General features: G+C 38.5%; 1 protein-coding gene across 1 annotated transcript in view; it reads right to left on the bottom strand.

The window, feature by feature from the left end:
* The window catches only part of MAP2 (microtubule associated protein 2), a 329,228-nt gene that overhangs the window by 74,329 nt on the left and 229,807 nt on the right, over nucleotides 1-25,092 (bottom strand). Inside the window, 3 exon segments of the mRNA XM_042447021.1 lie at nucleotides 6,969-7,011; nucleotides 7,013-7,047; nucleotides 9,516-9,629. Coding sequence (XP_042302955.1) covers nucleotides 6,969-7,011; nucleotides 7,013-7,047; nucleotides 9,516-9,629 — 192 coding nt within the window.

Below are 25,092 nucleotides of genomic sequence, written 5' to 3'. Positions count from 1 at the left end.
CAATGTAGAGAAAAATAAGAGGACAACAAAAAAGGAAGAACAAGAGACCTCTTCCACAAGACTTGAGAACTGAAAAGCAAATTTAAACCCAAAGTGGGCTTGTTCTATGACCAGTAGGGAAACACAGATCAAGTAGAAATAAAAAGGCAGTGAAAACAATACACTGAAGAACTGTATAAATAAGATGGAAGGATGACAAATTCATTTGAGGAAGAATCGTTTGAAGAAGAACCTACAATTTTAGAAAGTAAAGTGGAAGCTGTATAACTAGGGCACTTGGGAGAAATAAATCACTAGGAACAGGTGGTATACCAATAGATCTGCTTCAACCTACAAAGATGGAAACTACTTTAGTTCTAACTAAAATCTGTGAACACAAATAGAAAACAAAACAGGGCTCACAGATAGGAAATACCCAATCTACATTCCAATCTCCAAGAAAGGGGACATCAGGGATTGCAGTAATCACAGGACCACTGCATTGTATGTACAGCGCTGTGTAAATTTACAGCACTTTATAAATAAAGGTTAATAATAATAATAATAATAATAATAATAATAATAAATCTCTCATGCAAGTGAAGGGATGCCCATAATTCTATAACAAAGACTTTTACCATTTATGGAGTGAAAAATGTCATGTTTGTTTATTTATTTATTTATTGCATTGGTATGCCGCTTTTCTCCCAGAAGGGACCCAAGGTGGCTCCAAGCTGGGTTCAGGAATTGAAGAGGCATTAGGGATCATGTTGCAAATATATATTGGCTAATAGAGCACACCAAATAATTTCAGAAGATAATCAATATGTGCTTTATACACTATAGTAAAGCCACTGATTATGTAGATTATGAAATTTTGAATCATTCTTAAAAAAAATACATGTGTCACAACATTTGATTATCCTGATGTGTTGCCTATACTCAGGACAGGAGGGTACTGTCAAGACAGTACAGAAAAATGGACGGGTTTCGAGTTGACAAGGGAATCAGGCAAGTCTGCATTTTATCATATACACCCCCCTCTGTTTAACATGTATGTTCAACGTATTATACATAAAGCAGGATTAGACTCTGAAGAAGGAGGCATGAAAACTGGAGGAAGGAACATCAACAATGGAAGATAAACAGATGACACCACACTACTAGCAGAAAATGGCCAAGACTTGGAAGGATGAGTAAAGAAAGTCAAAGAAGAAAGTGCAAAGACAGATTTACAGCTGAACATGAAGAAAACAAAAATAATGACTACAGATATGATTTACATAACTTTAAAGTAGATGATGAAGACATTGAAATACTTCCAAGATCTCTTGGCTTAGTCATTAATCACAATGGAGACTACAGTATATTTAAAAATCAGAAGAAGAAGACGAGGACTTGGAAGAGCAGCTATGGAAGAATTAGACAAGATCCTGAAGCATAAATATAAATATATATCATTGAGTACTGAAGTTAGGACTCTTCACACCATTGTCTTTTCCACTTCTATGTACAGTTGTAAAAGCTGGACAGTGAAGAAAGCTGATAGGAAGAAAATAAGCTCATTTGAAATGTGGTGTTGGAGAAGAGTGCTGAAGATATTGTGGACAGTCAAAAAGACAAACAAATGGGTCTGAACTCTCACAAGAAGCCAAAATGACTAAACTGAGACCAACTTACTTTGGATATATCATAAGAAGACATGACATATTAGGAAAGATAATAATACTTAAGTAGAAGGCAGTAGGAAAAGAGGAATTTTGGATGGAGAGACTGAATCAAACAAGCCACAGCCCTGGGTCTGCAAGACCTGAGCAGGGCCATTGATGGCAGGGTGACTTGGAGGTCTCTTATTCATGGGGTCACCATAAGTCAAAATTGTGTTGGTTGCAGTTAACAACAATTACAACTCGCTGCTTCTAGTTTATTTTAGTTTCTTTTAAAAAAAACACACATCTAGAACAGCAAGAAAATGCCCCTTTAGAAGTACTTCTAAAGTTACTTCTAACTTTATATTAAACATATTCCTAGCTAATTTGGTATAGGATTTTAGGCTAGCTCTCTCTGGCTCTGATGTCTTCAAAGATACTGGTTTTGAGAATTATTAAATTTTGGCTGGATTGCTCCAATGGCTTTCTTATTGAACTACTGCTTCCCTCCCAAGAAATAGTAAGTCAAATTGCTCTATTGTGAAAGAGAGCAAACATTAATAAGTGTGTGTGTGTGGGGGGGGGGCATTGATCATGTTGGCATGTTGGCATGTTGGTATGCCAACATTATGGCTTTAGAGTTCTGCCCAAACAGTGACATTTGGTTGATTTTTATAAATACAGTTTTCTCTACTATACACATTTTTATAAAAGCAGAAATACAATGCTGAAGTTGCCAGTAGGAGCATTGGGAACAACTTGATCTACTGAGTCACAGTGACCTGGAGATGTTTCATCTCGTTGAAATGCTAATACACAGAAAAACATGCTGGTAGTTAAATAAATTAAAGCATGAAAGCTTTAAAATTCCTGGAAATCAATCCACTACAATTTTATAGATAACTGAAACCAATGAGGGGGGAAAAACAACAGCAGTAAGCTACTATCTAGATTTGATTTTATGCTGGCATCTGAAATTTTAATCCCAGTTCCAAACAACAATGCCTGTTATGTAGAAAGTTAAGATTGTCCTAAGAGAGAAGTGCAGTCAAATTAACCTTTAAATGTGAAGTGCTCCTTTTCCCCTAAAGCGAATGCCTTAAATATCATTGTCCATCAAAAAAACGAGTGCTACACTGAGACAATACAGGGAACTTACAGTTATAAAATGTTCATGAAGTAATTATACACAAGTCTAAATACAATTGCTAGTCCCAAGTACAGTAGATCCATTGAATCAAAGAGAAAAGGGTAGTCACAATTCAACAATGGATGGGTTTACACTAGCAGGGACTAGCCATTGATTATAGGCCAGATTTCATTTCCATATAGGTGTCTAAGAAACAAGCTACCTAGATGACAAACATATTGATACAAATTTGTTTTGATTTAAGAAATTCATACATCAAATTGTCTTCCATGTTGGGTCAGCTCCAGAAGTGGGAAGAAAAACTGAAAATAGCTTCAATCGTAACCTCAACAGAGAGTTGCCGCAACCTACAGCCCCCAGGTTAGAAATAATTTTCTACTATTCCTTTCAGTGTTTTCAGTGATTAATAAGGTACTTTGCTACCATTATTACTATCATTATTCTGCCGTACTGTCACTTGTCACTCATGTATCATCAGTCAAGAAATCTAAGGGATCGTTGAAAGATTTTGAAGAATCATATAGTAGCATCAGATAATACACATTACTTTGGAGTTTCTATTTCTTCAATAGCAGTCACAGAGGAGGGAACACTGCACACATCAAAAACCTTTCTGCAAAAGAAAGTTGCCTTATTGGGGGAAACTTGATTTTAGGGGGTAAAAGAGAACCTTCTCATAGCTTACAAACTAGTAAGGTTTATTTTTGAGGCCTAAAACCCACTTCATAAGATGCATATGAAGCAATGTGCTGCAGCCAACAAAAGCTTATGTCAAATAGAACTTTTTTTGTCTTTAAGGTGCCGCAAGGCTTTGTTGCTTTTAAAATAATAATGATGATATACACTGACTCAGTTAATTGCTGTGAAATATGAAAACAAGTATCCAGTGACAGGTTTTCATTTTAAAAACAAAACAAAACACTATGACTTAGTCACAATTAATTGAGCACATTTAGTTCCTGTTGAGTTTGATGGGCAATATTAAATACAGGGTTAACCCCTCCACTGAATGTGAGAGGACTTTAAAGTTGAGAGCTTGATCTGCCTTGTATCTAGAATAACAAGAAATAGACATTAAATATACCAGTTATAGAACAGTAACATTTTGTACTACAGTCTCAGAAATATTTAATACACTCTCAAAAAAAATATAAAAATACAAACTGTTCATAACAGCATTACTTGACCTCAAAAGGCAGATTTACTCAAATGGTTGGCAACGTATTCATATGCTGATTAGTTCAACTCAGATGAGGTTCCTTCATAGGCATTTCTTATACAGATTTAAATAATTATTGTGGAATGAATCAAACATCCAGGTTGTTCCACAATGTTTGCAACCCCCCAATATGAAGGGCAGAACCAAGAGAACAGTGAACACAAGCAGCTGCACATAATGCATGTCTTCTTTTCCCTCCCTGTAGCCAGTTATGATTTTAGTGTGCTCAAGACTTGCCTGTTTCTATGGCCAAGATCCTATAGCGTGAAGACAGTACTACATTTATGCACACAAAATCACTCAATAGTTGCATAACTAAGAATTTGTGGTGTTATGCATCCAACTGTACAACCAAATGTGCATGCCTAGCTATGTGTGCAGCGGACAATGCTCATCTATGTGAATTGCACATGTGCATTCATAAACAAATTTCTTGTTCCATTAGCTCCACTGCCTGCTGGTTCATTTCTGTGCACAATTCAAAGTGCTGACTATGACCTTTAAAGCTTTTTACAGCTCCATTCCTGGTTAACAATAAGGATTATATTCTCCCATATGAGCCTTCCCATGTTTTGAGATCCTCTGTGGAGGGCTTTGGCTCTGTCCCACCACCCTCACAGATATATCTGGTGGGAATACAAGAGAGGGCCTTCTCAGTGGCTGCTCCCAGGCCCTGGTACTCCCTTCCTAGAGAGGGTAGATTGGCACTCTCCCATCTTTCCACAGACACATGAAGGATCCAAGGGTGTTAAAATTTCCCCTTCACAGCTGAAGTTTTTTTTCCCCATCAGACCTTTGTGGGCTGAGTCTTTCACAATGTACTCTGCTGTATATTTTTGGGTTTTTTTTTTCCTTTTTAATGGTCATGCTTTTAACTACCTTTATAACTATTGATAGTTTAATTTACATTTTTCACTTCTTTATTATGTGAATTTTTTTAGGAGTATTTGTTTTAACTTTTGTAAGCTGCTTTGAAACCCAGGACTAGAGACAAAGCAGAATATGAGATAATATAATAGTGAATAACTGTAAATGTCCCTAGTGGAATGATGGCACAACTATGGGGCTATACAGATTGGAAGAAAGGGGTGGCGAGACGCCGCTCCTTCCTGCCCCGGATGGAGACTGTGGCAACCAAACGCTATGGCCAGCAGGAGGCCTAAAAAGAACCCACTCCTGGTGGGTTCTTTTTAGGCTGAGTTCGGGGCACCATTGGCGTACTTGCGTATGATGATGACAGCCTTGCGGCACAGCGCTGTTTGGGTGTTGCACCGCATGAATGTCATCATCACGTGCCCCATATGGATGGGCGTGTACAGTGATGGTGGCCAGGGTGCGCAATAGGGTTGCTTAGCATCTAAACACTCCTAGTTTGGGCCCAGGCTGGCGCAAAGCACCCGTCTGTCAAGCCCCTATGTTTGGCTATTCCACATCAGGCCAAATGTCTAATCACTTCCAGATGGGTCCTTATCCACATATAAGACACCCATCAGGATTCCAACCTGTCTGTTTGACAACAGAGTGCATATTTTAAGGGACCCAAAAGACCACTCCTAAAGAGCTTAAAAGTATCCTGTGTTAGGAAATATCTTTTACATCATTCAAAGAGCTAAACTAAATATGAACCACTTAACTCTATAATAGGTCTAGAACTTCCTGAAGAAGATCTAGTAAATGCACTAGAAAAGATAAAGATTATTTTCAAATGGATGTTCGTTATTTCATTTGCTACTTTCAAACACTTTTTGGGTGGTTCATTTGTGTATTATAATAGGACAGCCATCTTCCTTTCTGTGTATTTTAAAAACAGTAGTATCAGTCTTCACATATTTTAATAGCTCTGAGAAAGATGAAGACTTGATTGTTTGCAAAGTGTCTTGCAGTGATAAGTCTAACTTTAAGGTCCAGAAACTGAGATGACTAAATTAATCTGAAATCTTAACTTTCATGAAATTAAAAGGACCTTTAGTGTATCATGGGCTTGGATGCAGAAATAGATGAACATAATGTAAGTATCCACAGGAAGAAAAATGATTTGTAATATTTTTCTGAATAACAGTTGATCCTAGAAGACCAGGCTTCTCCACACTATAAAATACCAATACAAACAGGTTTCTGCTCATTTATTACTAGGTACAGTTGTCAACTTTCCCTGTCACACTCCTGTGCCGTTCAAACCTTTATGTTAAGTGTAGATTCACTGACAATATAAAATATGGGAAAGGCAACAGTATGAAACAATATGTGGCCTTTTTTATCTGCTTCATTATATCAGAACAGAACCGATTTCCATATTTAATCCTAATATCTTTCCCATTTTCCTTACATTACATTGTTCTGCATTTTATGGTGCTAAATGTAATCTATAATGTTTGTACTAGTGGGGGGAAAACTCCTTCCCTGTTAAAAGTGTTGCTTGAAAATGTTGGCATTCTGTTCTCTAGAAGATGGTCTTGGGATCATTCTCAGCTGGAGAGAGAAGATTGTTGTGTAGCTCTCCTGCTTTAGATGCTGAGAGAATTCCTGCTGCAGAAAAAGGTGCCATTCTCCCCCCTCCAACCAGGTATACCTTTTCTCATTACAGAGCCAGTGATGAGAAATGTATTGCCTCGTGAAATGTTCTCTTCTCTGCAGCTCTTGAAGGTACCGGAGTCTTTTCAAGTCCAACTGCAATATCTATTCAACAGTAATGTATTGCACATAACCTTTATATTGCTGTAAGAAGGTACTCTCAGATATCACCATGCACACGTATAGGGAGAAATACACAAATGCATACAGGCACATATTAATAGTGTTGATGTTTCACAATCATATGCAGTCAATAATTTCCTGTTACCAAAACAAACATTGCTCATGCCTTGCTTCTGTCATGATTCATGACAGAATCATCCTCCTACCTCTGTCACAGGGATCCTTGGATTTCTCTCCTTAAAGATGGTCCCTCTAAAGTGCCCAGGGGAATTCTTACCTTCTTCCAGTGTTCCAGTCTGCTCTGAAGCAGGTGATGGGGGGCGGGGATGGAGGCAGGTTAGTTGTCTCTTCAACTGCTAAAGATCGGACAGTAAAAATGAGACACAATGATTAATTATTTTGATACTGGGATATGCCAACAGAAGAATTCAGTATAAGAGGTTAGCAGCATCTGATAACATTTCAAATCCATGCAGCTTGAGTCTTTAGCTTTTACACATAGCCTGGTACCCACAATAGTAACCATTTATTTTGGACGATGGAGCGTTATGTTCAGAAATCAGTTCCACTGTCTTCGAAAACATTTCTTTTAACAAAAGATATATATAAACAATAAGGTGGGTTGGTTTTTCTTAACCTCCCCGGTGTTTGAATGAACAAATGGCATTATAATTATTACATGCCTTGAAGAAAAGTAAGTTAAAAACAAACAAACACACAAGTCCAGGCTGGGGAATGCAAAATATAGAGGAGCGCAAATATGTGATAACTTTGCTTACATTTATTTGAAATAGTGGCATTTTACTATTCCCATAAATTGCTAAAACCCTTTTAAAAAAATAATACGCAACACCATCTTCTTGTTTCTTCATATATAAATCATTTGTATCAAGCACTGAAATGCGCCATTTTAAGGCTGCCCAGTACCCAAGGAAACCGTCTCAAGTCCAACTTGCTTACAAGCATCCAACTATCAAACATGAAACAAATACAGAAGATGGCAATAAGCAATAGTTTCACTAGGTGTGCGAGAACAGCACCCAAGCAACATTTTCTAAATTTCCCTAAAATTATTTTGGCAGTATTTGGTCAATATTTTAAGTCTCATTCATGTCAACAGGAGGACTTAGCATGCACTCAAATCTCTTCTATTGAATCTAACAGGACTTTAAAATAATTTATTTTACCCTTATTGTGCCTATCATTCTAGATACTGCATGCAATTTCAAGAAAAGCTTTTTGTAACAATGCAAGTTATTTCTGCGGAACTCTGTAGAATATTAGCTTTCCTCCTCACAGACCCAGTGGCAGCCGGTATCTCCCATATCATGGGTGCAATGAATCTGCTCTGGGTTCCAGTCCAGAGTTTAAAGGTGATATCCACAACGCACGTTTTGATACAGCACAGAGACAGTGAGGTATAGTGGTCTGAATGTTGGACTAAAATGTCAGGATATTAGGATTCAAATCCATGCTCAGCCATGGAAAAGCATTGAGTGGCCTCAGAGGAGGCCAATGGCAAACCCTCTCTGAACAAATTTGCTACAGAAACAACCTATGATAGATTCTCCTTAAAGGCAGTGTAAGTTGGACATGACCTGAAGAGGCACCTTCATCTTCAACAAATTGAAGATGCTGTACATAGTTCCTTGGATAGCCTGGAATAAAACCCACAGCAAACTCACTGCACCCATAACATGGATGCCTCCAGCTATCACTGCACAGACCAGCGATATTATGTACTACTTAGGTTTTCTTAATGATGCCAACTTTGATTCAAGATGAACCTGATATATTATTCATCCTAACATACATAATAATACATATACAGCTATCTCCATAAACTGGGAAGAAGAAATGTCTACATAAGGTTTCAGGGACTAATGTCAACCTCATCAGATGCAAAGAGATTGTCTACAAAGCCTTATACTAGAAATTTCTTCTTCCCAGTTATCTCAAAGGTGCAATTGGAATCTTTTATGTCTTTTTATGCTAAAACAGACTGAAGCAGCTGCCTCTTTAAATAGGTCCATAAATAGATGGATTTGTATCCCGTAGATTTCCCCCCTATAGTCAGGTTTTTTTATGTTTACAAAATGGCAGCTTTAATTATATGGCACTCAGTTTTGGGGTGCAGCTCAGGAAAATATTTCAATATGTAAACAACATGTTCGGTACAATCTTTTCTTTTCTCTTTCCTTCTTTCTTCTTTGGCATCATGCAATAGCCTTATGTAAAGTGATAATTTAGCTACTTTTTAAATTCTTTTCCCTGAGGAATCAATCATCTCCACCTTGAAACCTTGATGCTCTCCCGCTTTTTATGAACAAAGATCAGGGAATCTGAATTTTTAAATGAAACATGACAAATATGTGGCTGAACTGGAGAGAGTCTCTGTGACACCAATATTTTAATATATTAAGACATTATTAATTGGACTCTGGTTTGTTTAAAAATGACATATCATGACATGGCATCTGCAAGTATAACTTATTCTCACCTTGTTTTCCCAGCTTTCCACCCTGAAATATTTGCTAGCAAGAGGGCAGGAGAGAAGCACACCAGATGCAAACCATACACAAACATGAAGCAAACCAGAAATGAGGAGAAGGGAGAGAAAAGTGATGCTTTGGTCATTCACTATGAAATTCACAGCTTAAGCGACAAACCATGGCTGACACAAACCATGGCTTTTTGTGATAGCTCTCAATACTTAAAATAAATAAATGAACTAATGCATTAAAAAGCAAAAGGGTAGGCCACAGCTGCGCTGCAAAAGCTTGATGTCTATAACACAACATACAGCTGAGATGACTCTCTTTACCTAAAGGTAATGGTGCTGGCTGATCTTTGTGCTGGGCTTCTTTTTCCTGTTCACCTTTCAGGACTGCCACAGCTTCAGCTGTTACTACTTGGACTATCCTTGCGGATACTTCTTCTGAGACAGTAGTAGGATTAACAAGACAAACAAAAGCACATTAATGTAAGGAAAAAATAAAAAAATATGGAGCCTTACACAAACAATGATTACAGACTAAATTCTGCCTCTACTCTCACTGTAATGTGGGGATGCAAATCTTCATAAATTTCATTCCTGCATACAAGAATTAATTTTACAATTTTTCTCCTCTCTGTGAAAAACTTATTCAAAACTACACAGTTTTCATAGACTATTTTCAGTTTGAAACTTATGGCTGTTTTCTGTACAGAAAACACAATTCCTGCAACAACAACAAAAAGAGTGTTTCCTGTGCAGAAATATTGATAGTAATAAATGTTATTTTCTGCACAGAAAGTGCTGTGCAGAAAATATTACTTTCTGTGTAGGAAATGCAGTTTCTCACTCACACACACACACACACAAAAACACAAAAACAGACAGACAAAACCACACATTTTTCACACAGAAGTCACAAATGACATTGCTTTTCACCAGTCTAGAATTTTTCTTGTCAGTATTTCCTGACACTTGAGAAACCCTATTGTTTTTAACCAATATAACCAGTATTGTTAAAACCATCTGTACACCTAAGATGTTAGAAGTTAAAGTGAGGAATTGTGGCGGGGGGGGGGGGGAGTATGAAGCCATGTGTTTCTAATAGCTAGCCTGGAAAAAAAAAAACTCACCATGCATTTTTCTCCCTCTCTCTGTTTGGCATCCCTGAATAAAAAATTTAAATGGACAAAGGTGGCAAGAAAACAAGATGCCATACTGACCAGTATGGCCAAGAAGGATGGAGGGAGACATGGAGAGGAAGCCGTGGCTTTCACTTCCTGCACCGATTCTTGAAACCAGTGCAAACATAGTGGGAACCACACTGTTTGCTGAGCCAGTTTCAGGAATCGGTGCAGGATGTGAATCGAGAAGTAAGTGGGAATGAGGCCCAACAATCCCCAATGTCATCTCTCTGTCTGCTTCTGCTTCAAAGCTAGCTGGGATTTTTAGTTTTAGCTCTGTCAGAGAATTCTGGTGCAACAACAAATTACAAATTACAAATCCCAGAATGCCATAGGATGTAGCCACAACAGTTAGTGAAGTCAAACTGCACCAATTCTGCAGCAGCTCTGGGTGGCATCCTGTTGGTTAGTCTCATCTGGAACAAACGCATTCAATCAATTTTTTCATGGTCAGTCAACATATGCGATAAATCTAATGGATTCAATGGGTCTACTCAGGACTAAAGGAGAATTTAGGTCATTGCATGTAAGAAGCTCACACGCAAAGGCATTTGCCCCTACACCAATAAGTAACAAAACATCATACCAAAGAACTACAAAGAGATCATCTCCTAAACCCTTAAAGCACTGGTGAACCTGCTGGCTTCTTCTATATAATCTTGTTCTTCTAGATAATCAGTTTACCAAGGCATTCATTTCAAAATCAGTCTGCGGTATCTTTCTGCAATGATTCTTACAAAGATTTCCAAAGAGACAATAGGTGGTTTAACATAATTTAAAATAAATAACAAAATACAATTGTTGGCAGAGAGAACAGTTTTTCAATAGAGTAAATATGAATGACAGAAAATCACATGTTACCCAACTGGCTGACATTTTCTACAGAACTTACACACTGATGTGAAAAGAGTGGGTCTAAAAGGAAAGGAGTTTTCAATACCCCTTCCCAGATGCCTCTCCCCTGTTTTCAAACTGAATGCCTAAAGGGGGACTCTAGTCATTATCAAAAATGTAACTGATTTAGATCTACTATGGGGTGGGGAACTCCGGTGAGCCAAGGGTCCAAATTTGGTCCAAATTGCATTCCCACCAAAGATGCATTTTACATAGTTTCGCTGCTTCAAAACAGGGAGTGATAAGATGTTCACACCTGGTTTTGAGAAAAAAATAAGTTGAAAAGATCACCTCTGCTCCCATTAAAGCAAAACCTTTCACCTTGCTTTAGAAGAGAACTGTGTCAGACTCTGCTATGATGAAATATCAGAAACTGCCATGATGAGAAATATGAGGGGATACTGTAGCAGTGAGGTAGTGATATGGTAAAATGGTGATAATGGGGATAAGGAAATAATGGGGATAGAGAAACAGAGCTATGGTTCACTAGAAGAAAGCACAGGAAGGGAAGGGAAGGCAAACAGCAGAGAGGTCTGTAATTCAATTGAAATGCAAAAACGGAGACAGAGAGACAATGGATGGAGTAGTTAAGATATATGGCTCTGTTAGGTCCTGAGTGAAGAAGTGTTTGATGGTCAGCAAAGCCTTGGTAAAGATGGGTTGATAAGGAGTTAGGAAGTGGAGCGGCCAGTTAAAAGGCCTCTTTGATATGTTAGACGGAGCATGGGCTTGGGACTGGACAAAGAGAATTCTTAAAGGTTGGATGTTTTGGAACACAACTTAGATTTTACTCCAACTGGTCTGAAGAGAATCGCTGTTCTATAAACTGAATAAACTGACAGTTAATCTCATGCTATGTTTAATTGGCTTTTCAAATCTTGGTTCGTGAGTCATGACATATTGCCCTACTAGAAGTTTCAAGAAACTGCAATTTTCAGTTTTGGAATATTTTTTTAAGTGGGAACAGGAAATGATACGACAACAGAAATGGATGGGGTTTGTGCAGACCATGGATCACAATACTTGCAATAAAAAGAATATGAACAGATAGACAGACTGACAGACTCATCTACTTGTCTCAGGTTAACAGAAGAATGGTACCTGGCACATACATGCCAGGAATGAACTGGCATTTATGCATATATTTATGCATGTAAGTTGATTCCTGGCATGCATTCTTTTACTGATGTTTCATCCTCTAAACAATAATGCTTCACTACTGTAATAAAATGCATTCTGTGGGATAATGATAAAGTTATTGAATCCAGTCAACAGACAAGTGTGTCAGATCAACAATATGTCCAGAGTTTGCCAAGGTGAGATTTGTATCAATGCCAATTCCTTTTATAGGAGCACCAAGGTCTTGTTAGTAATTCACTGAAATGATTGCAAAAATGCTGGGTGAGTGAAAAATAGATTAACATCTAGCAGAATGACTCATTTTCCAGAGATTTCTAGTGGGGGCTGGGATGAAAGGAAACACATAAATTCTTTACATATAGTATGCTCAATGTATTCCACAACTACTTTTAATGTTACTTTTTAGCTGTTATTGGTTTTGCAATTTTACATTTGTTGGCTGCTAGTGGTCAAAAGGAAAGGTTATAACTATTTTGATGCTTTGGGGTCTTAATTAAACCTTTCTGACTATAAAATACCTACAACTTTCTCCCGTAATGACAAATAATTTCATATTCTATGCAATTTACTACTAAGCATTGTATTTCATTTGATAGTTGATGATTCCATGGTTTTTCAACCTTACTAGTTGTGTTTATGTGTTTGTATGTCCATCGTATTGTTGGAGGTGGGCTTTTTGTACTCTATTGCCTTTGATATGCAGCCTTAGGTAAAGGCTCAACATGCTCAGAAGCCTTTATATCATAACCTCATCTCCATTTTTATTATGTAACAGATTGTGATTTATCATTGACAATTTTCATTTATCTGCCTAAAATATTATATTGCATAGAAATAACATCATATAATATTCTTCCTACTATAAATAAAACAGAAACAAAACATTGCTTGAAAACCCCCCAAAAATGTTTTAAAGGTTTAAAAACAATGCAGAATAAGGCAGATGTTAATGTTTGTCGAGATCTCAGTAAAGACCGAACCAAGCTGACTTTCATTGGGATTGAGTTTTACACTTGAGGTGGTGCTATAAAGCCCTTCTCAGGTACTCACTAACCTAGGAAATCAGGAAGGTAGGAACATGCAATAAGATATCAAGGAACAGAAAGTCCAGGCAAGTTCATACTAAAGGAGTTTGCCTTTTGGGTATTCTTTTCCTGAAGCCATTTAGAGGTCAAACTGAACACCTTAAAGAAGCATTAAAATGAATAGGAAGCCATTGAAATTAGTTCAAGACTAATGATATGTCTTGCCAGACAACAATTGGGCTACTGAATTTTCACTACCTGTAGCGTCTGAATATTTTGCCAGAGTGGCTTGAAATAGAGAATATTACAGTAGTCTCAATGAGAAGTAATAGAGGCATAATTCACTGTGACCAGATTTGCCTTTCCCAGGGAAGGCACTGCTGGCTCACCGCTGAAGCAGGGTGAAGGAATTCCTGAAGCAATGCCAAGGAATGATGGATATAAACAAGGACTGCTCAAAGACAGCCCACATGCTGCATGCTGCTATTTTTGGAGGCTCCAGCCCTTCTCCCACAATTGATTTGCAAAACAAGGAAAATCACACTTCTGGCAGCATCCAGAAAGTATGGTCCAAAACACATTGCAAAACTAATCCAGTTTGAGATGGCTTTGGCTGCCCTGGTTCAGTGCTAGGGAATCTTGGGAATTGTAGTTTGTTGTGGGACCAGAGGTCTCTGACAGAGAAGACTAAATGTCTCACAAAACTAGTTCCCCAAATTCCCTAGCATTGAGCCAGGGCAGTCTCAAGCGGTTCCAAACTGGTTTATTTCTGCAGTGTGTTTTGGACCTAGGTGTCTCTTGTAAGAGGAGGCATGCAGCCTTTTGCAATGAATTGTTCATGAGCCAAAAATCTGAGGCAGGTGTGGAGGCATTGGTCCATAGCAAAACAAAACATAACACAAAAACACAAAAAAACCACACACAAGAAAAGTGACGCTCCAGACACAACTGGACTAAAAACAAAAAGAAAACACAATGATAAACCCACATTTCCAAGGGTGTAGACCACAACAAGTACTAGAGTGTGTGAAAATTGGCACCCTAGACTTGCTGTGACATTGCCCACCGGTGGCATAAATACTTGCAAACTAGCCTTGCTTGCCAAAACAACAGATTATTTTGCCTAATCCACCAGCTCTGCTTGCTCTACCTCCTATCCCACACATTGTGCATGCATCTCATTCAATAGCACTCCACTTCTTTAAAAGGCAAAGGTTTTCCCTTTCACAAGTTCGTCTAGTCGTATCCAACTGTAGGGAGCGATGCTCATCTCCGTTACTAAGCCGAGGGAGCCAGCATTGTCAAAGACGATCCCATGGTCATGTGGCCAGCATGACTGCATGGAATGCTGTTAGCTTCCCACTAAAGTGGTACCTATTTATCTACTTGCACTTTTACATGCTTTCGAACTGCTAGTTGGTGGAAACTGGGACTAGTGACAGGAGCTCACTCTGTCTTGCAGTGTTTGGGTCTCGAACTGCTGACTTTGAGATCACAGCCAGCTTTTTCCATCATCTGTTTGGACCTGAGATTCCTGCTCACCCCACTTTCAATGTGAGTATTTAGCAGCCCGCATCTTCAGACTATTTCCAGCAGCCATACTGCAGAAAGGGCACTTTGGCTACTGATTCCATTTCATTCCTGATTTTGTCTTGACCTTGCAAACTTGGAACTGATCCTTTAGCCACTAGTCTTAGTCAACTAGAAAATGCTTTATTCCAGCATCAAGACCTTGACATTGTTCTTGCAGCCAAGAACTACTCTAAATAACAGAAACTTTCTATGACTCTGGTCATGGTTGTTTTTTTTTTAAAAAGGCAGCACTGAAAGTGAAGCTTTGCTGAGTAATGGAAGATTTAATGTAAGGCATTCAAAAACACAAATAAAAACAAATTACCACTGGGGATTTTATCAAAAAAGATTCAGTTCATGGCACTTCTTTGATGGATATTTCTGGAGACACACAAGGAGAAGCCAATGCAGCAGAAACAGTCTTTCTACTGTTAATGATTACAACAAAAGTAACCCAGACATTTGGTAGTAATGGACCCTATAAATAGCAGATCCAATGGATAAGTCAAATCCTTGGAGGGTAGCTATTAAACTCCTCACAGTTGCTTTATGGTTCAATTAAAGTTCAAGGGAATCTAATATTTAAAAAGAAAGGAAAGTAAGAAAATCCAGCCAAATTCAATGTGATGCTAGGTAAGCTCTAAAAAGCTCTAATACTGGTGGAGTTTTCACATTGATTTACTTCTGCTATTTTCTTTGTATTGCTGGAACGATAGCAACAAAAACAGGATTAAGCAAAAATAAAGTTCTTGGAAGCTGAAACAAGCTTATTCAGTGTGCATTTCAGCTTTTAGTTGTAGTATTTAAGAAAAAAAGGGGGAAAATGGGTTTCTTTGGTACTTTCACTGGCTTAATCCACCTTTGCACCACTTGCTGATGTAAATTATATCCTAACAGGGTATTGATTTAAAAATTTTATTTGACCATTTGCTACAGATGAGCATTATTATGGGAAGAACAGAAACAGGATGCAATAATAGGGTAAAAGAAGAGACCACACTGAGCTTAGAGTAGCCACCCTGACCTTCTTAAGGTGTGAGGGAGGTATCTCTTACCTTTACAAAAGGAAATTATAACTGAAGGACTGATAAACAATCCCAAAGAATATATTGTTGTGGTCAAGTCTGATGGCTTTTTGGGCTCCCTTCCAGACCTGTGATCCTGTGATGGTAAGAGAGGGCAGCCAAACATGGTGGGGTCAGGAGGCCAGCTGGAGGTTCCTTAGTGACACTCAGATGTACCTTCTTTGCCACTGAGATTGCAGATAAATGGCCCACTATGAGTAGTGATGGCTTTCTCACATTCATTCATACAGGCCCATCTTGTGAGGACACCTAAAAGAGTCTTCTTGGTGGCTGCTCCCAGAATTGAAATTTCCTCTTTCAGGAGACTAGCTCTCTTTTCACTGTCCAGTAAAGGCCTTTTCATTTCATTAAACATCTGGAGATTTGGAGTTTTTGCAAGAGTTTTTTTTTTAATGGAATGTTATCTTTATGGAAGTTTATCAGAATCTGAAGATAGAAAAGGTTGGAATAGAATTGGTCCAAACTAGACATGGAGGGCAACTGGGGGCATGCTGAACATATGTTTTTCCTATAAAGCAGATAAAGGAGACGTGGGTGGGAATCTTAGTGTTTGCATACAAAGGAGCATATGAAAAAGGATTATTTTCTCCCTGCTCAGAATATTTCTGGTCCTGAAGCTAGCCAAGTGGTGGCGGTGGTGTGGGATACTGAGAAGCAAAGAGAAGTAGGTAATAGAGTACTCTTTTGTATAGAGAGTAAATCTGCAGTCCCCAGAGATGAAGTGTGAATGTAAAAATGAGTACATTCTGCTCTATATAGAAGGGTAAAAAACAAGAATAGTAATATGATGATATATCATCTTCAATTAAAAATAACAGGCAGAAGAGAATCACTTTCACATTTCATGTTCTGAAATCTTTGAGATAGAAGCCAGAGAGTGGAGAAATTTTGCTTTTACAGAGGGAGAAATATTACCCTCACCTCTTCTAGATAAGCGCCATTTAAGGCAAGAAACAGGAGGAGGTGTTGATGAAGAAATTAGTTATATTCACAGTTGTGATATCAGGAAATAAAAACAATCTCAGAATAATCTCGGGCAAACTTCATAGCAGGGTGCAGAGCAGTTTCCTGGGCAACAGCATTACTAGTTGACAAGGTAGAAGCTAGACAATAAAAGGAATGAGTAATTCCCAGCTCTTAGTTAAGTGCATATGCTAAATGTATTTCCAAAATAAGAAAGGAGGAATGTTCCTTACTTGACACACACAAACAACCTGCCCAATCCACCCGTGGCTATTTTCTTTTCTTTCTGTGGGTGCCATAATATAGGGCATAAGCAGAATTTGGACAAGTTATTTTGTTGGACTAGAATGCAAAAATAACTTCTCCAAGCTCTGGCTACAATGAGAGAATTTTACATAGTGGAATTGTCACATGTGGCAGATTTAACCATACAAATTCAATGTAACCTGACACTCATAAAGAAATTTAAGTAATATTTTATATAGTTATCTCAATTAACGAAAAATGGGATGGATCCTATGAGTCGGGGGCATTTGTCATATCAACCTGTCTAGCATGGAACCTATGAACTTCTGTTATGGATGCTGCATACTCTAGAAGATTCTGATGCCATCATAATTATTGTTGTTGATGCTATATTTATTTACATCCTGCTTTTCTTCCAAAATTGGGACCCAAAGTGGCTTACAAGTGTGCTTGTAACTGTGGTGTGACAGAGAACTGCCTCTGCTGATTATCTCATATCATCTATGATAAACTAACTGGCATTTGCCAGTACTGTTGGATGCCACTGTTAGTGAACTAAAAGTGTATCCTAAAATACTTCTAAAATTGCCTTGAAGACATAAATCAATGGAACAGGGAGTTGTAATAGCAGCAGGAACACACTCTATCTTCACAGATGTTGTCACTGATGAAACTTTGGCATGCTCCCGCTTACCAATCTTCTCAGGTTTCCCCAAAATGAAAACTACAGTACTGGGAAAGGCCAAGTATGGACGGATTAACTTTTTTGAACTATTACTGCTACAGTATTTCAAATTTATGCAGTGCCAGCACTGTGGTGGGTGTTGTAAAGGTGTGCTAGAGTCCTTTTCTCAAGCAACTGTAATCACTGACACTCACATATAGGAAGTGATGCAAAAGATTCTTTTAAAGGGAAGGCAACAACAGTTACTCAGTCCTAGGTAAACGTTGTGGCAGTAAGAAAAGCTCTCAACTTAGTCTTTGATCATTCTCGCACCCCATGATTCCGCCTCCATTTCTGTTGTTAATTTGCAGACCATATATTTTTGCAATTTGCATTAAAATATATAAGATACATTACAATAAATTATGTTGCAATATGAAATTAATAAAAACATTAACCTCTTGGTCCTTGATAACACTTCTCATTAGTAAATTGCAAGTTACTTTCCAAAGTCTGTGCCTTGATCTCTGATTTGCACTCTGGGCGGCTAAGTGATAAATTTATCAGAGTTCAAAGGGTAAACTGCAACAGGACACAGAGCCAGAAACATTATACATGAGCCATCATTTAAATTTCATTTTACTACTGGCATACTTAATTTTGTTGAAACCACTTTTTTTTTTAATATTTATTTATTAAGCATATTTATATCCCCCTCTTCAGCCAAAAAGGCTCTCAGGGTGAATTACAAATTGGCAGTGGCATCACTGGGGTGTGTGGGAGGTGCAGACTGGACATGTGAGACCCCAGAAGGGGGTGATGCCCGGTCGGCCCATCACCCCCTGCAGGTGCTCCTTGGGCCTGCCCAGGTGCCCCTTGGGTCCCCACGGGTACTACTCTGAGCCTCAGGGAAGTTTCTGGCCCAGGCGGGCAGTAGGCGGCCATTTCCATGGCTTGTGTGGCTGTTTCCCCGGCCCGTATGGTACTTCTCCCACCTGCACAGCCTTTTCTCTCATCCACACAGCTGTTTCCCTGGCCCACATGGCACTTCCCCAGCCCACATGGCCATTCCCATGTGACTCTACCTTGATGTCCCACCAGAAGTCCCACCTGGAAGTTCCAATCCCCCAGTAGTCCCACCCCTGACACTGGGTGATACCCGGTATGGAATCCCCACGGTCCTTAGGCTTACAATCTAAATAAGACACAAAACATGACAAAAAGGCAATGACGGTGGGGGAAAGGCAGTAGATGCTTGCTTGTCTTCCCATGCTCAGAGGCCAAATTAATGGCAGTTATAAAGACTACGGAATAGCCTCTCGTTAGCTGCTGGGGCAAAGACACAATGGAGCTGTGCCTGACTGTTACACTTCAGAGACAGAACAATAAAACCGATCAAACATTTTCTAGTATCTTTTACTTCATATATATATATATCGTACAAAACACTGCCTTAACATGTAAGTCAAACTAAGAAGGCCTAGAAATATATTATAATGCATATGCCTCTTGATAAACTTTACAAAACTGTCAAACAGATACCATTTACATTTCCCATGGAATATTGGTGCTTTCCCCCCTGTAAATCAAAAACCTCTCCTGCTGTTCTTGGAACAGTGACACTGCTATATCCTGGACACCCCTCCTTCTAAAATTGCTGTCAATGTCTAATATGATCATGATAGGTAAGACGTTTCCACAGCACTCCTCTATCAAAGGGATTACAGTCTTCATCTGCACCCATGGATTCTTTATCCATGGATTCAAGCATCCACAACTTGAAAATATTTTTTTAAAGTATGAATTCCAAATAAAAAAAATTGACTTATATATGGGACACCATTTTACTATGCCATTGTATTTAATGAGACTTGAGCATTCATGGATTTTGGTATCCACATGGGGTCCTGGAACCAAACCCCAGAGGATAACAAGGGCCCACTGTATATTTAGCTATTATTATCCAGACTCTTGTTATTTTGCTTTCTTTTTTGTAATTACAGATTTACATAGCTTTGCTCCCATTTCTCCCATTTTGGCTATATGTACAATAAATTAATATATAAATATTAAAATATTGATGGTTTACTTTATTTAATTCATTTTTAGAAAACATTTCTTGAACACTGCCTCCTTTATTATAATGCCTTCCAGCAACACTGCCTGAGCCTCCCCAAAGCCATCCATGTCATCATAATTCAGCAATGCAAATCAAAATTATCATCTTTACATCATCACTCTTAAAAAGGCATAGCCTTCATAAATTGGCAGTTAGAACAAAAGTTTCATGCTCTGTCTCATCTCTGATTCACCCCTGCCAGGCCACTAAAGTGGTCAGAGGGTGTTAGGTTAGGTTAGGTTAGGGGAGATCACAGATGTTACACAGGTCTTGAGTCACAGTTCATATGGGCCAGCAAACTAGAACTTGTAACTGGAATCCTGCACCCATCAGTATAGCAGCTTAGTGTATCCTCTCCCAAAACATGCTGTCATTTCAAGTGCTTCACAAGGCAAGTAAGCTCACAAAAATGCAAATCCCATGATTCAGTCAGATGGAGCCATGGCAGTTAAAGTGGTGTCAAACTGCATTATTTTGACAGTGTTGACGTGTTTTAGTCCACTTCTCAGTAAATCTAGATGGTAATAGGATTATTCTTTGTGCATTCTGTTAAAAACAGTCATAGAGAAAGGTTAATAGTGACTGAAGAAGATAGCCATCACTGACCTGACATGTAGTCTTTTTATGTAAGAAGCACAACACAGAAGAGGGGGGAAAGACATGTGGAAGAGTTAATTCCCTCCCCACTTTTTGCACTGACTTTTGCTGTACTGCTGTATGAAAGTTGTTAGGATCTAGGGATATGGAAAATATTCACATTTTTTTTTCATCCTTGACAAAAAAGGGTGTTTTGACACATCTTGGTATTATGCTTTATGATTTTGCATAATGATATGAAGGTTCTTAATGTCTAGGGATATTGAGAATATTCACAATTTTTTTCATCCTCAACACGAAAGGGTATTTTGAGACATCTTGGTGCATTATGATTATTTGTGCACATTTTTGATCATTTTTCACTTTTTGGAACTTGTCTGTGAAAATTTCATCTGTGCAGAAAACGTTCAGGACACATCTGTTGAGCAAGAAGTTATGTCTCTGGAAAATATAATATTTTTCATCCAAATAAAATTTCATCCAAAAAAAAAAAATCTCTAGAAATTTTTGCAAAAAAATATGTGGAGAAACTCTTAATCTCACCAAATGAGAAAACACTGGATTTCCCCCATTTTTTGTAAACAAATATGAGATAGGCAAAGATCTACAAGCCTACAAAAGTCCTTTTTGACCCACAATTGTGAAGCCATGTCCCATATAATAATTCAAAGCAAATGTATTTAATATAGAACATGATCAGTCATCTGAAGGCAAAATCCTCCTCTGTAGTCAGTGCAACACCCTTACAGAGTCCCACTCCTACAATACCCTTTGCATTGATTTCATATTATAATGACAACGGCTGTTTCTGCATGGGCCAGGATACCCTACAGGCAGCTTGCAGTATCCCGGCCCTGTAGCTGTCCTAATCTCCCTCAAACAGACAATTTCCATGATGTTTTAGCTGACCACCAGAGGCAAATTTCCAAGCTGCTGAGTTTTTCTTTAAAATACCTCCAGCCATCTGAGAAAACATATCTGTTAGCATTTACCTCTTTACAAAATGGTCAGATGAAATGTAGGACTCCAAAACCTATCCATTTATCTTTTATAGTAATAAAATAGAAGCACTATGTGTATGCATCAGTATGTAGAGAGGTCTTGTAGCACCAGATCTCTCTACATACTGATTGTACAAATTAACATGGCTATATCTTTGTGTGTATGCATGTAAGTGTATGTGTAATCCATATATCTGCCTCTGCCACACCTCCAAGACTGTGAAACTACTGAAATTTGACATGAATACTAAAAGGATCTTGTGGGAATGTATCTCAAGGTAATAGTATATACTTGTGCTTAAATCAACCTCATGCATTAGAGTTTTAGGTTTGGGGGCCAAGGGTAAAAATTAGGGGCATGTAACTAAGGATGAAAAGGAGGAGGAAGAAGAAAAGGATGCCAAAGAACTTACAAAATCCCAGCAGGCATACTATTTGTGTTCATCTTAAAGGCTGGATTAATGAGGAGGGAACTACAGTAAATGGTGGCTTGGCGATGTATGGGGAAGGCAACTAGGTACAAGCAGTTGAGAAAATTCACATGTGTCAAAAATGAAGAAAAGGCAAAACAGAGGAATTGGGGACATAGGGGCAAAGCAGATGGACCATCAGGGGCAGCCAGAGGCTTTTCTGGTCACAATCAGGCCATGCTTTAATTGACTCCCTTACCCGGTGCAATGGATGCAAGCTGCAGGAAAAGAGATTCCACCTCAACAATAGGAGGAACGTCCTGACAGTAAGGGCTGTTCGACAGTGGAACACACTCCCTTGGAGTGTAGTGGAGTCTCCCTCCTTGGAGGTCTTCAAACAGAGGCTGGATGGCCATCTGTCGGGGATGCTTTGATCTAGATTTCCTGCATGGCAAAGGGTTGGACTGGATGGCCCTTGCAGTCTCTTCCAACTCTATGATTCTATGATTCAGGCTGTCTTTTGTGGCCTCTGAGTGGCTTCTGGCCACTTTGGGGATTTGTGTTATGAAAATGCCACACTCCCAAAGTGACCGGAAGATGCTTCTTTTGGCCCGTGCATTTCAGGCCAATGTTAGCAGTGCTTATAGCCTTAAACTTTAGTGTGATAACTTTGTCTAATTTTGACCCAGAAAAAATGACATACATACACACAAATGTCTTAATCAAATCCTTCAAAGCCAATTCCTCTCAGTGCTTCTTTGAGGGGAAACACCAAAGAACTGCTGACACCACCATTTTCCTGCCCAGGCATTTAAAAAGGTTGGCAGTTTGAGGCCCAGGTGCTGCATGATGGGGTGAGCTCCCATCACTAGTCCCAGTTTTTGCCAACCTAGCAGTTTGAAAGCATTCAGATGCAAGCAAATAAATATATATCATTCCTGTGGGAAGGTAAACAGCATTCTGTGCAATCATGCTGGCCACTTGATCACAGAGTAATCTCTAACAATGCTAGCTGTTTGGCTTAGTAACGGAGATGAACACTGTCCTCTATGATCGGACAGAACTTGGCAACCTTGTCAATGGGGGATACCTTTACCTTTATTCAGAGAAGTGGATGCTTCCTTTTTTGCTAAGAGTTAAAGTACAGTGGTACCCCGGGTTACGAAATTAATTCGTTCCGCGGTTAATTTCGTAACCCGAAATACCTTCGTAAGCCGAATTCCCATAGGCGCTAATGGAAAAATAGCTCTCTGCTGCCCTCCGGTGGCGGAAAATAGCGCCGCGGTTTTTTCGTAACCCGAAGAAACCTTCGTAAGCCGAAGCAATAAATCCCTATGGGATTTTTTCGTATCCCGAAAAATTCGTAACCCGGCGCATTCGTATCCCGGGGTACCACTGTACAGTACTTACACTGATCCATGGATAAGTTGACCCAGGTTTTGGGGGTTGATTTGATATTTTTTTATTAAAATTTCTAGATTTATACATGAGCATACACAGTATTTTCTTTTAAAAATGGATCCGTGGCAGGTTTGTGGGACAATGTTTCAGGTTCATGAGCCAATGTATAATTAAATCATTAGAACAATAAAACTTCACACATACACAGACTGAAAACTTCAGAACCAAGTAAACAATACAACAAACTTTACAATCACTGAAATTAAAGACCTTCTCAGATACTTCTCTAGCTGCTGTGCACCTTTCTGAAGTAGCAGCATGCACTGATCCCACCACTGTATGAGGAGTAACTACTTTTAAAGTTGGCTCCTGCATTTGGTTGAAGTTTGTTAGAATGATTTTAAACCACCTTCTGGTAGATGTAGATCTCAAAGGACAATGTAAAGTTGAAGGCTTTCATGGCCAGCATCCATAGTTTTTTGTGGGTTTTTCGGGCTATGTGGCCATGTTCTAGTGGAGTTTCCTTCTCAAATTACAGTGAGGCATTTTATTTATTTTTACCCCACAGGTATAATTCCAGTGGAAGGCAAAACACATGTTTTTGCACAAACCTCTTCAGTTTTATGCAAAAAGCCCCATATGTATTTTTGTGCAGAATAATTTTTCCCCAAATTTCAGGATGTGCAAATACTTAGCAAAAAGCATGCAACAATCTTATTGCTGTATTATTCTTCCCGGCCTAATTTTTTTTTTTTTAATCTGGGAAACCAATGACAGTGAATTTTATTTCCATCCCCAATGTAAAATACCTTCTCAGCTATTTCAACTGGTATCTAACCTTTGTCCATAGCAACAGAACAAGCACGTGAAACTAGGACATGCATCGTTGATGGCAATACTGGATTCCTAGGCCGCCCCCACCCATATATGTATTCCAGTCTAATTAAACCGTCTAATTAAAAAGATTGTATGTACAGCGCTGTGTACATTTGCAGCGCTTTATAAATAAAGGTTAATAATAATAATAATAATAATAATAATAATAATAAATAATCCAGTAGCTGACAAGAGCAAATATTTTCCCTATCAAGTCATCTCCAAGCCTCTGCCCTAGAAAAGCTCCCAACATCATCAATTATTTCTCTGAAAAATGTTGGAAGAAATATCAAATCAAATTCAACTTTATTTCAGCCAACAGGCCATTAAACAGCAAAATGTATATAAAACATGTAAAACATTTAAAACACGTGAACTTGTTAAAATAAAACTATAAAATAGATGTTCATAACATGCTCATGGTATGTGCATTTATGTACTGTATATACAAAAACACTCTCAGATATATTGAATGATACTAAACCATAAAACATAAGCCCAAGGAGGATATTTGTTTGGCTATACAATTGGAAGAAATAATTATTTTACTCTTACCGCACAGTCTCCTTTGTCTCTCACACCAAGCACAATGACCGGCTCTACTAAAGGGGAGCCGAAGTCTCTTAAATAATTTTAAAGATTGTTTGTCTCATGGTGTTGTGAACTTTAGTGTTGTGAATTTTCATCTTCTCTCACACAATCCTGCTAACTATTAGAAACAACAATGGAA

Source organism: Sceloporus undulatus, chromosome 1 (genome assembly GCF_019175285.1).
Source record: "Sceloporus undulatus isolate JIND9_A2432 ecotype Alabama chromosome 1, SceUnd_v1.1, whole genome shotgun sequence".
Classification (NCBI taxonomy): domain Eukaryota; kingdom Metazoa; phylum Chordata; class Lepidosauria; order Squamata; family Phrynosomatidae; genus Sceloporus; species Sceloporus undulatus.
Note: the sequence above shows the minus strand (reverse complement) of the source record. Positions and strands in the feature narration are given on the sequence as shown.